Source organism: Carettochelys insculpta, chromosome 7 (assembly GCF_033958435.1).
Source record: "Carettochelys insculpta isolate YL-2023 chromosome 7, ASM3395843v1, whole genome shotgun sequence".
In the NCBI taxonomy this organism is placed as follows: Eukaryota; Metazoa; Chordata; order Testudines; family Carettochelyidae; genus Carettochelys; species Carettochelys insculpta.
This window is the reverse complement of record NC_134143.1, coordinates 69,379,894-69,393,372: the sequence shown is the minus strand read 5'-3', so window position 1 is coordinate 69,393,372 and position 13,479 is coordinate 69,379,894. Positions and strand designations below refer to the sequence as shown.

The window sequence follows — 13,479 nt, the reverse complement described above, 5'->3', positions numbered from 1 at the left end:
GAATGCGCAATATAAGTACCCAGAACACGAAGGAGCAGATTGAATAATCTCATAAGCACCTATTGGAGACGGAGCTCTCCAACTTTGATCATCTGCAGAGTATGGTTGTGGCCCACAGATGTCTGGGGAATCATATGATTCTGGTCCTTCATCTTCTGCTTTCAACAGATGTCTGAAGCCTCGCAAATTAGACACATTGGGTCAGATTTTCTGATGAGCTTGGTTGTCCTTTAGGTATCTAAATAAGTGATCGGATTTTAGAAAATCAAAACACATCATTTTGGGAGCTGGGCAGTTTTGAGCACCTGGCCATTAGCACCACATTTTTCTCTGAGTGACATCCTTCCTATGCAGGCTCATGGGTTAGAATATATAAGCATCATTTGGCCAGAAGTTGTAGGGGTTACTTAAAAAGGAGCTTTTGTATTTGTGTGCATGTCTGTGTCAGCTGTGGAGTCAGGAAAGAGGGTTTGTGGGCTAGTGAAGAGCACCAAGAGGATGGACAAGCATGGGAGCACCAAAGGGAAAGAAGGATTACCAGATCAAAGGGAGAGAGGACCAGACAGGACAAGGAAACGGAGTGAAAAGCAGGAGCTAGGATGATGGACTTTATGCAAAGAGGGTAACACATTCATTTCTTCTCACCCTATCTCACCAAAGACAGATGGAAATGCAGAAATAGTTTGCTGGTGTTATTTGTCCCTTTCAGGGTACCACTGTGGTTGTCGGGGGCGGGGGGGATTGGTGAACAGAAATGGAGCTGTGATCACAGGGTGGCTTTGTGAGATGATAGCTTTGTTCAACAGGTAGTTCTGACTCAGAAGAAATTTGGGAAGCCTATGCACTAGTGACTCCACCCATACCACTTTCTGCATCTACTGAAGTTTGAGGGAGTTTGGGTATAGGTCTGAACTTCTCTGTGGGCCCTTATGACTCCAGGGTTTAACATTGTAACGGGCTGAACTGTCTCAGGTGCAGCTGAGATAAACAGGAATTCGAGGGGCTCAACATCTCAATGCATGGAATCGACAATGAGGCAAACCAGATTCCAAGCGCGGACCATCCACCAGAATTTAGGTGAGAGGGACATGGCTTGGAAGCATGGTCAGAGACGGGGGGATGCAGAGGGGACAGCCATCCCAGGGTCTGTGATTTAAAAGCCTAGTGATCTGGGCCCTTTTAAATAGTTTCTGGAACCCCTGCTCGTGCAGTCCAGGCAGTGAAGAAGGGCTAGTGAGGGAGGCTGGCCCCAAGCTTGACCTTTCCACCTGAGGCTCTGCCTTTTCTGGGAGGGTCTGGAGCCTGTGCCTTCCCCACATGCCCTTTCCCAGGGACCCAACATTTCTGTCCTCAGCCTTGATCAGAACTTCATGTACAGTATATTTTACAAAGTGATGAGCATGACAAGGAGGTATCAGAATCGATGTATTTTCAAGCCAGGAGTCTGAATGTCTGCTCCTGATGTTGGAGCCCTGATGTTGGAGCCCCCATAACTTTTAATTAAACAGACATACATTAATTACATATAGTGCCCATTACAAAGTGCAGTTTCTCTATGGACGTGTGAGGGCAGCAGAGTAAGTGCCTGCAGAAGAAGATAAGTAGGATGGCTAACAGCTGTCCAGATTGTCATTACCTTCTCTCTTGTACCTTGTGTGACAATGGAGTACTCCTAAAGGACTGAGCTGTCCAACTTCTGCCAGTGCTATGGTGGAAATTAAACAGAAATCATCTTCTGAGCTAAGGTCCATATTCTTCTGTGAATGAGAGATTGCTTTTTCTTCATCTGTGACACACTCTTCATCACTCTTGTCTCCACGCACATCACAAGCAGAAGTGGAAGTAGAACTTTTGGTCAAAGAAAAGAAGAAAATTATGACTTTAGCTGGGATGAGGAGATGCCAACGTCCCCCGTTTGACTCATTATCACACAGAATCAGTCAGTTAAGTAACATTTGGGCAAAAGCCAGGGGAGTCAAAGCTCGGGCTAAGCCTCTGTCCTGCATGGCATGCTGATGGTTGTTTCTTCCTCTCCAAACCTTACGTCCTTTCCTGCCACGGTTAGACTAATGGCTGCCTAATGACTTCTGCCAGGAGTCTCCGGTAGGGTTTGAATTTCATCGAGCCAAGCATACGCTTTTACCACTTGAGCTAAAGGAGTAACTCCATGAAGTTTGCAGCAGTAGTAGACTGTTACTGCCTCTGTGGGTTGTTCACAGGAGATGGAGGCCACGCACACGTTCTGCAAGCAAGTTGCATTTCTGCCACATAAAGAAGACCATATGCAATTGACTCAGATTCCATTTTTCTTCTTTTTTGCCTAGTAACAATCAATATTCTGAAGTCGGTAGAAATTTTCTAATATCTTCTTGGTATAAGAAGTAGGGTGGTGCAGTAGGGTAAGCTTAAATCAGCTCCCTGAACCCAGTTCTAAACTAGCTTTTGCTGCTGACTCGCTGCAGATAGGTCAACACAGCAAAGTTATACATTTGAAACAATTATTTCAAAATTGGTAAACCTCAATTCATGAAGAATAGCACCTCTTTCAGGGGGGAGGGATAGCTCAGTGGTTTGAGCATTGGTCTGCTAAACCTGGGGTTGTGAGCTCAATCTTTGAAGAGGCCTTTTAGGAACTGGGGCAAATAGATGTCAGGGATGGCGCTTGGTCCTGCCAAGAGGGCAGGGGACTGGACTGGACTAGATGACCTCCTAAGGTCCCTTCCAGTTCTAGGAGATGCATATCTCCAATTATATATTTTTATTTATTTATTTCAAATCAGCTATTTCAAAATAGATGCTGTTAAGACAGGGAATAGCACCTATTTTGAAATAAGCCATAGTGCAGCCAATGGCTCTATTTCGAAATAACCTCTACGTGTTTAGATGATGTATTTTGAAATAGCTAAGTGCTGTTTTGAAATGCATTTTTGTGTGTAGTGTCGCAGGCTTATTTTGAAATAAGCTATTTAGGACTAGCTCTTTGGGGTAGCTTATTCTGAAATAGCACTGCTGTGTAGACATCCCCTGGGTGACCACGAACTAATCATTTAACCTGGCCGTGCCTCAGTTTCCCCACTTGTAAAAGGGGGGTGCTGACCGTTGCCCTCCTTTGTAATGGGCTGTAAGAGGGGATTGGGATGCCTCATCTGCACAACACTGGTTGCAGCAAGGAAGGCCCTTTCCCTCTGGGGTTGCTGTTTGTGACCAGAAAGTAAAATAAATGACCAGACTCAGCAAGTGAACAGAAAACCTGCCCCAGCTGGAGCACAAGCCAATACGCTGATCCTCCATGTACAACCCAGCTTTCCCAAGGGTTCTGTTCTTGTACAAGTGCTATCAGGAGGGGGATGGGGTGAAGGAGCTGAACTGGAGTTAAGACTTTATTCACTCCCCTCAAATACTCCTGCAGCCTGTGACAGCATTTGATTAAGAATAGATTGTGCAGTCAAAAAGCCAAGGCACTGCCATGATCTCCCCTGTATCTGAACAGAACCCTTTGAAGACAATGGAGCACCATGTGGACACAGGGCTTATTGCAGGATCAGGGCTAGCTCACTTGTGTGTGCTCATGGCCAGTTAGAAGCCAGATTCTGACATGCTCGTTCATGCTGTTCATGAAGGGTGGTTTTTAAAGGGTTACTTGATGTTTAATTCCTCTTACAAGACACAGGCAGGAGCAACCTGTGTTCCAGAAAGTTATGAAGACAGCAGTAGATGGTTCTAAGGGCCCTGCTGACCTGCTGGATTCAGTGCCAATCTGTGCTTAGTGAGTGAAGCACCTGCTAGTCATGTGTTAGCCCCTTATAAATTATTTCACCCCTTCTTAGACGGCACAGCCCTCCAGCCGAGCAGTGCCTCCACAACTGCTCCATTGGTTTGCCGAGGAAGGTGCTACTCAGTGAGAGGGAGACTATCAGTTTCTGGCCCCAGAGCCTGGAAGAAGAGACGTTGAAACTGAAGGACAGTACTGACCCAAGAATACATGGGGATGAACTGGCCATGAATACATTTAGTCTGGAAATTAGAAGACGGTTCCTAGCATTCGGAAGAGTCAGGCTCTGGAGCAGCCTCTCAAGAGGAAGACCAGTGAAAACAGCCAGACTAAACTTAAGATGGAGCATCATGATGGCATAATTGGATGATATGCGCTAGCAGGGACAGGTCTTGATGACCCTGGAGGGTCTTTCCTGTCCTGTGTTCCTATGGCTGTGTGCATGGACAAACATTTGATTTCCATATAGATTCTTCAAAGGAAGTTGGGGCACATGCTGTGATCAACAGGGGCTGTCTGCCAAACTGCTCTTTCTGCCCTTGAAGATTCCTCCCACAAGCATTTTCACACTGAGTTTGGCTCATGCAACTTCCTGTGCATGTCTGGTCCACTGTTGCAGAGCTCTTTAGAGTTCTCCCTGATAAACCCCAAGGGGCCCTTCCCAATTATACCTTTAGGGGCTTTCAGATATGCACTGTCTAGACTCCACAGGCACCTGCTGCAAGAGAACAACCATCTTGATGAAAGTATACGTGGAAATCAATTAGTTCTAGAGATGAGACATCATACAACACGTTTCATCCTGGAGAAAAGAGGAAGTGATCATTGAAAAGCAAAGGGGACTTTAAGTGAGCTAATGAAACCTGCTGTTGCTCAGAAAGTGACATGCTAGTTGGATAAAGCATGCCCACAGACCAGCATGTGAATGCACAGGGGTATGGAAAGATCTGTGCATTTAAATATATAGATTTTTGAAGGATAAGGGCTTTGCATGAAATTCTCCCACTGCATTTTCTCTTTGGTTATGACAGAGGCTCTTTTGTGTACAGCTGTTGTTTTGTGTACCGGTAGAGCTAGGGAGCAGGTCTCAGTAATGGCCACCTGGTGATGAATCCAGCCCCTTCCTCTGTGTTTGCAAAGGGTCACTGGAACCAATGTGGTTCCTGCCCAGTGGGGAGCAGGAGCTGAGGAGTTCAAGTGGGGAGTTCTCTGTATTGTGAAGTTTGGATGCCTGGGGCAAGGGTGGGGCAGGCGGGGGGCGGGGGTGAGGGCTGAAATCTAGGTCTCATCCCAAGTCCTTTGGAATCAATGGAAAGACCCATTGGCTTTGGAACAGGCCCATGGGCTGTCTTCAGAGCAGGAATCTGGAAGATGGTGAGGTTCGGATGACCTGGGCTTCCATGTAACAGGGCCCAGGATGAGTTCAGTCCACTGCGGCCCAGGCTGTCGGTGCAGCTGCACAGCACCTACCCTGCTGGGATCCCATCCCATGGCTGGACCCCAAGAGTGACTGAAATACAAATAATTAATGACCTGGCCTAAGTGGGGAGGAGCCTATTCAGTGCCCATTCTCTTCCCCCAAACCCTGCAACTGAGGCTTGGAAGAGTTGCTGTCTCTCTGGGTCCTCTTTACTCTCCTATTGGAGATCATGTGCTGGTTACAGCTGGAGTTTGGTTGGACGTTGAGAGGGAAACGCAGGCTATGACCTAAATGGAGCATTTCAGCCTCCTCTCACTCAAATATTATATCCCCTCCTCAACACAATCAGTTATGGCTGTTGTCATTGCCAGTGCTGGCGTTTAAACAGTGACCTCCTTGTTGAGAGGCTGGAATCTACAACAGGAGCCAGTGAGCTGAGCTCTGTAGCTGAGACACTTCTTGGTGAATTGAGCACCAAGGGGCACAAATCGCATGTACTGACCAGTTGGTTATATCTGTTTGTCTGGAAAAGGATCAGTTTACCCCATAAAATGCGGCTGACTCAGCACTGCAGGAATCTTCCCAAGCCCCAGTCAATTGGAGAATAAGTTTCTTTTCTCTTTGGAAGTGAGGAACATTTCTGGTTGACCAGAGGAGAAATTATGCCATGTCCGTCCCTTTGCCAATGCCTATTGGGGATTATTTGTTAGCTTTCGCAGCTCTAGCACCTGTTGCAATTGCAGACAACTCTGAAATGACCCAGCTGGAACGGGACCTAATTGTTCAGGGGCCAGTAAACCTGGGTGTTCCTTGGTTTATTTTTCTTGGCAGGCAGGAGTCTGGGATAACTCACTGAACAGAAATCTTCCTGGAACAGTTATGTAAAGACTGCAGGAGCAAAGGAGAACATGCTTGTTTTCTGAATTGGCTGTAAAATGAACATCACCACACCGCTCTATAGCTCACAGCCACTGACCTGTTGTGTCCCACAGCAGTAGTGACTGAATGTGTTTGCTCTCCAGGCTGAGTGTTTGTTGAAATTAGTTGGCACACTCTATTTTCTCTTGGGTAAAGGTCAGATTCTACTCATGGGTGTACCCATGCAGCCCCATTGATGTCGGAGGTGCAAGGTTATAGCAGAAAATTTGAGTCAGTGTTTAGCCCACTTCTTCTGCCCAGTGCTAATATGAATGAATGAAACCCCACAAAGGCCATGTGAGAGGGGTAAATATTCAGAGCCTCATTTACGAAAGGGGAAACTACAGCAAAAAAAAGCTGTAACTCACAATGGGTCTGGTGACAGAATCCAGGTTTCCTGCCTCCTGCTTCTGCCTGAACACATCTGAGGCTTTGTATTTTCACCTGCTGCAATTAATGTTTTGATCATATACACCAATATAGGATGTAAATGCCCTGTCTTAGACATTGGAAATGCCACCTGCTCTCCTGGGTCTGAGCCAGTGATTGACATAGCAAATACAGGTCTGGGTTTCCAGTTTTGGTTGGATGTCTTCCTGGATGTTTCATCACATGACATCTTCAATTAACGATGAATATATAATTCCCAGAGACTCCAGGACAATCCTGGAGGATTGGCAGCCCCAACAAATGCTCTGAATGACTTTTATAATAATACTTGTTGCCTTGCATTCTCTGAGCACTCCGAGAACATAATTAATAACATGGGAAGATGGCAAACACTGACACTTGTTTATAAATCCAGCAGCGGTGGCTTGCAAGGCTTAGGAGATGTTTCACTGTGTAGGTGATGGTTCCAGAGTCACCCGTTTTACATTTATTTATTTGTCCCTTTTGATTCCAGGGTGAGTTTTGATGAAGGAAGATCCTGGATTAAATATGCCTTCACATCAACACCGCTGTTTGTGGATGGGTCTCTGGTGGAGCCAGGGGTAGAGACGCAGCTGATGACGTAAGTCCTAAACGAGCTGTGCTGAGACTGAGTGTGTGGCTCTGTGTGTGCATGTCTATCACTTTAGCCCTCTGCTTCCCTGTGTATGGATAAGTTCCTCAGTAGAGGCTGGAGGACTGCCTAGGAGCTCGAATGCAACAGACAATTCCCTGTTCACTTAAGCACCTTTCAGGATTCACAGGGGTTTTGGATTATGCATAGCTTTCCAGGCTGGAAGAGGCCACTGGATCATTGAGTCTGAACTCCTGTATAACACAGGCTGGAGAATAAACAAGCCGTAAAATGGTTCAGTACAACACTGGTGTTTAGAACGGAGCCATAACTAGCCTCTTAGCAAGGTGTGGGCAATAAGAAGCCTGCTGACTGGTTGCAGGTCACTAAGCTTCACCACTGGTGCGTAGGCAAATGCTTTATTTACCTGTGTGTTTGCAGGTATGGCTGTTTGCAGCTTCCATTGGCCACGGATCACCGTTCCTGGCCAATGGCAGCTACGGGATGATATGTCCTGGTTCACACTGCTTTCCGCAGCTCTCATAGGCCAGGAACAGCCATCTGCGGACAATGGAAGCTGCGAACAGCTGCACGTATGAACGCACAGGTACGTAAAGCATAGGGCAGCCTGCCAAGGATTAACCCTGACGAACTGTGTCTGGCCCACAGGGTGCTTATTGCCCACTGCTGCAACTCGCTGCCACACCAAGTAGAGACTGCCAGAACTAAACACAGGCACTGCAAAAAGAGCCAAGATTTCGTAGCTGCTGGCCGCAACATCTTACATCCTGTGGCTTGGTGCAGAGCATGGCTTGAAACACACACTGACCCACCCACATGGGTTGCAGCTATCCACACCGAGGTTGAGGCTTACACTGACCACGTCACTGTTCGCTCTTCTCCCGGGGTCTAGGTGCCACCAGAGGGCAGCCTGGCTCTGAGGGAGGGATTAGGTTCCCTGAGAACAGTAGAATTAACGGCGTCCTATCCAAACACTCTCCCCGTCCTGGGAGATACAGCTGTGTAGTGCTGCTTCCGGAATGTTCCTGCGATGTGAGTAAGTGCCCTTCATTAATCACACCAGGAAGGAGATTATGCTGCGGTAACACTTCATTGCAAACACAGAAGCCTCCTGCGGCTCTGGCTGTTGAAGCTCTTCTGGATTTCACCTTGTAAGGGAGCTGAGTCTGCTGGTGCTGCCCTGGTTGACGCCCGCACCCTCCTGCCATGGGGTTTCTCCTGATTTACACCCATTCCTAAAGGGAAGAGGATCAGCCCCGCTGTATTTTGCTCTGATCTCCATCCCTCCTGTATACTTGTATTTCAGGGAGAGGTGGGAGTAAGCAGGTCGGTTGTGCCACTATTCATCATCGACCTTGAGGAGGACACTAAACAGGAAAGCCACCAGTTTCTTGAGACGTTTGGATTCAGATCAGTGCTTTGGAAATTGGGCCCATTTCTAGCGATGCGATTTAGTTGGAATTGGATTCTGTGATCCCCTGTGGTGCTTCTTCCAAAGTCGGGGCAGACACATCAGTCTTACCCAGGGAGATATAACCAGATTGCTAGTGGAGTGCTGGAGAGAGAACCTCAGCAGAGCTTTTGTCACCACGTGGGTCCCTGGGGAGGAGCTATCTCTGGGACATAGAGGCCATCGATGTCTGACACCAGGGGCTGGAACCTGACTGTGGTGGCCAGGTTGAGAATTCCCAGGAACTGGGTTGAATCTCTCGCTGGCAGGAAGTCAGGGCAGCCACGTTCTATGCCAGCTACACCTCCTGCCTTGGAGTGTGGGGCTGGGGCCTCTTTAGAATCAGACGGTGTCACTGGCTCCCTCATGACCCTTCCTCTAACTCTTATGTGCCAATGGGAACTCAGCCAGAAAATTACCTAGGCCAGGGTGTTCAATGAAGTGTTTGATTCTCTGTGTGCCAGACTGCCCCCTCTGCTAGACTGGCACCTGGCCCAGCTGCAGTGCAGTTGCATAAGTAGAGTGTTCTCCTAACCTAGTGGCATTCTCTTCTAGACATGTGCAGCTGGATGATGGCTACTTTATGTCACGTAGCTGGTGCAAAGAGCCAGAGCCCAGCTTCATAATTTAGCCCAGAACAACCAAACCATTTTTTTTTCTGGGTTATATACTTCACACTTGAGAGACAGCAGGGCACTTAGCTTCCTCGGTATTTTCAATCAAGGTTGGATGCTTTTCTCATTCAAGCAGGAATAAATGCAGGGAACTCCTATGGCTCATGCCACATGAGAGGTCAGTTTAACTTAGTCTGATGGTCCCTTCTAGCTTACATTGTTGGTGATGGTGTCTTGTCGTTTGTCCATTGGAAAATGATGTCCTGCATTGGGTAGGTGTCTGGTTTTCAACCCGAAAGTTTGGTTAAAATGTTGCCTAACAGTGTCTGGTCATATGTATGGACTGGACACATAAGACAGGTTACTGAAGGTGGAGGAGGTAAGAAGCCAATGAGTCATCCCTCACACCAGCCCTGGCTCAGCTGGGGTCTCCTCTGACCTGCGTCAGATGGCTACAGCTGCCAGCCCAGCTCTGCAAGCAAGTTCCTCCCAATTCCTGCAGGGAGCAGGGAAGAGCAGCAAGTGATGGAAGGGAGGGGAAAGGAGAAGGGAGGGGAAAGGAGAGCAAGCATGAGTGTGGCCTGAGGAGGAAGGGAAGGGTAGGGCAGGGCTTGGGGCCAAAGGTGGGGTAGGCGTCATGGGGGAGAGGTGGGGTGGCAGATGTCTTGGCACTCCTTCTGGAGTGTCTGCTTTTATATAGTGCATGTTGGCAACCCTGGCAAATTTCCAGCTGAAGACAAGGGCTCCCATTCGCAGAACATTTTTCCTGTCATAGGCAATAACAGGGATTTTTGTCAGTTTTGAGGAGAAATTGAAAAATTCATCAATGAGCCATTTTGCTGTCTTTGCAGGAAGACCAGCTGTTGTGCAGTGAACTGAGCATGTGTCCAGGCTTGTCATGTGCAGATATTGCCTGAAAAGAGCAAAACACTATAAGGCAGAATGAAGACCAGTTCATAATGTTTCCTGAAACTGGTGTCAATGCCCTTTTAGGGATCGGAGGGGTGTATACAGCTCTGAATGGAGGACTGAATCCTAAGTGCGCCACGCTGGGTAACCAGTGGACCCTGGTCAATATACTGGTTTCTCTGCAGTGTTATATTGTGCATCGTTATGCATCTCCTGTTTTCCAAATGCAGTAGTGGGTGAAGCAGTTGCATTCATTCAAACCCATATAGCTCGGCAGATCCTCCCCTTGCGTAAATCAGTACATCAGTATCTACCCAGTAATGAACGGAGCTAAACCGGTTTACATTGACGAAGATTTGACCCATGTGTAATGCGTTTTCCTTTGAGATGATAAATGCATTTAAAAGCTAAGATGATGATTATTATTTATCTTTCTGGTATTTCTATGAAGAATGTAAGAAGCCAGTCCTGCTGGACATTCTCTGCCAACTGTATTGAGAACTGTGTGTTTTATTTTTTTTAATCTTTCGAGTCATTTAGTATTATTATTACTGAGCCCAGTAGAAAACAAAATCATAGGAGTTTGTAAAATGGTGAAAGAAATTTTGCCTGTTACTTGCTAGCAATTTTAATAGAAACTCCTACTCATAGACTCACAGGTGCTGAAGAGTAAAACAGCTCATTTTTAATGTATCTAAAAAATGGTTCTCAACTAGCTTTTCTAAGTATTTCCCTGAAGAAGAATTGCAGTGAACAGATCCATAAGGGTGAATATGGGTCATTCTGGGCTCATGGGGATTCTGAGGCATAAGAACTAAGTGCCTTTGTGATGCTCCAACAATTTTGCCTTGGCTGTGGGCCATCTCAGGGCTCAATGCTGCAACTTAGAACATAAGAACATAAGGATGGCCATACTGGGTCAGACCAAAGGTCCATCTAGCCCAGTATCCTGTCTGCCGACAGTAGCCAATGCCAGGTGTCCCAGAGGAGGTGAACCAAAGACAATGCTCAAGTGATTTGTCTCCTGCCATCCATCTCCTGCCAACTTGCTGCAGGAGAGTAGGATCTGGGTGGCCATGCAGAGCTCCCACTGTTTCAGGGGTCCGCAACAAAGAACAGCTTGTCAGATGGGGCGTTTGCTTTCGTCCATAGTGCATAGGATTGCTAGGAAGTCAGAGGCTGCCAGGCAGGGGCAATGGTATGCTGCAGGGAATTGCATGACCCCGGTATTCAAATGAACTGAAATTGAAACAAGGGTTGAGTTGCTTTTCCGGAGCTCCCCATCCTCTTCTCTTGGAAACGGCTAAAATTTTCCTTCTAGAGATCACAGCAAATCCTTAGGACTGCAGAAGATGACTCCTAATGCCATTGAAAAGCACCAGATGGCAACGTGCGCTGGCGACTTCCTAGCATAATTTTCAGGGGGAATTTATTAGGTATTGCGTGTTGCTATGCTCTTATTATTTAGCAGCTGAAAGCTCTTCTGAGTTGGGAGCCCCTTTGTGATGGATGCTGAATATACACACATAGGAAGACAGTCCTTGGCACAAAGAATTTACAGTGTAGTACCTGCTCTACACACAGATGTTATATTGATTTAGTTATTTCCTTGGGGTTGTGAGTTTTATGGCAAGATATGTAAATCAGTAAACTCACTAGAGTGGACACAGTTATACTGATATAAAGGTATAGGAATAAACTATACCAGTATAAAATGTTTGAGAGGAGTCTGAGTTTCCACTAGAGGGTTGTATTGATTCCTAATCTGGAGTTTTAACAGGGTACAAACTGTGTGTTCGGAAGCCTGGCAAGGAATCTGATACTCAAAGTTGTAAGGTTACTTGCTTAATGTCCCATGCTTTGGAGCAGAACCCCAACCTCTGAATTCCAAGCTGCTGTCTGAGCCACTGAACCCATGCTGTCCTCCTGTCATGCTCCACAAAACCCCATCCCTTCTGCAGAGTGTTTTCCATCCAAAATCAAGAGATCAGAGAAGTGTGTCCCCCTCCCCCACCAACCCCCTTGGTAGAACTGTGGCTGTCATTGCTGCTAGTTCACTTCTTTGGCTAACCATGGTGCAAACCTTCTCCTGAAAGATCTACATCCAAGCCCACTTTTGGAAGGGCAGCTCTTGAATGCTGCTCCATGGCATATCAGCAGGCTTTGTGGGAACATTAAGTATCAACGTGTCCAGCAAGGGAACTGCTGCTCCCTTCCTCCTTAGTTACAGATCTGAGAACGCACTTCTGTTTGCATTGGCAAACCAATGAAGAGACCCCATGCCATTGTCTTTTTTCCCAAGCACATCTGGGGTGACCTGGGCATGTTTTGCAGTGACCTCATGTTAAATCTCAGCCTCACAGCACCAGGCATTAAGATGGGGGAGAGAATAGCATAGAACAGTGGCTAGGTGTGTGGGGGGGCAGGAGAAAATCAGGACTATAAAGGGAGCATTTATGGAGCATTGGATGTCTTAGGCGGTTGGAGCTGTGGGAGCCTGCCCTTTCAGGGTTACAGGTCTGAACCCAGAACAGGTAGCTGAAAGCTCTGAGGTGAGAGTGAACAGTTTCTGTCCAGTCATTGCTAGTCTTGATTGTTTCTTCCTGAGTGATGGGACTTCTGTGAGTGATGAAATCTGAAACACCCCCAAAGGTCTGTCTATATTTCAGCTTGGAGGCAGCCTCTCAGGCTGTGTAGACAGATCTGTGCTGGTTAGAAGCAAGGTAGCAAGCTAAAAATATCAGTACATCTCAGGTGCTCAAACCTGTGGGTAAGTGTAAGGTAATGCATGTTGGAAAAAATAACCCAAATTACACGTACTACATGATGGGGTCAAATTTAGCTACGACAGATCAGGAAGGGATCTTGGAGTTATAGTGGATAGTTCTCTGAAGACATCCACGCAGTGTGCAGCGGCAGTTAGTAAGGCAAATAGGATGTTAGGAATTATTAAAAAAGGGATCGATAATAAGACAAAAGATATCATACTTCCCCTATATAAAACTATGGTACGCCCACATCTCGAGTACTGCGTGCAGATGTGGTCTCCTCACCTCAAAAAAGATATATTGGCATTAGAAAAGGTTCAGAAAAGGGCGACTAAGATGATTAGGGGCTTGGAAAGGGTCCCATATGGGGAGAGGCTAGAGAGACTGGGACTTTTCAGTTTGGAAAAGAGGCGATTGAGGGGCGATATGATAGAGGTATATAAAATCATGAATGGTGTGGAGAAAGTGAATATAGAAAAATTATTTACCTTTTCCCATAATACAAGAACTAGGGGACACCAAATGAAATTGATGGGTAGTAGGTTCAAAACTAATAAAAGGAAATTTTTCTTCACACAGCGCACAGTCAACCTGTGGAACTCCT

General features: G+C 46.7%; 1 protein-coding gene across 2 annotated transcripts in view; it reads left to right on the top strand.

Moving 5' to 3' along the window:
- The window catches only part of SORCS3 (sortilin related VPS10 domain containing receptor 3), a 477,486-nt gene that overhangs the window by 377,285 nt on the left and 86,722 nt on the right, over positions 1 to 13,479 (top strand). For both annotated transcript variants that reach the window (XM_074999210.1, XM_074999212.1), the window contains exon 14: positions 7,015 to 7,122. In XM_074999210.1, the coding sequence (XP_074855311.1) occupies positions 7,015 to 7,122 (108 nt within the window). The remainder of the gene's footprint in view (positions 1 to 7,014; positions 7,123 to 13,479) is intronic.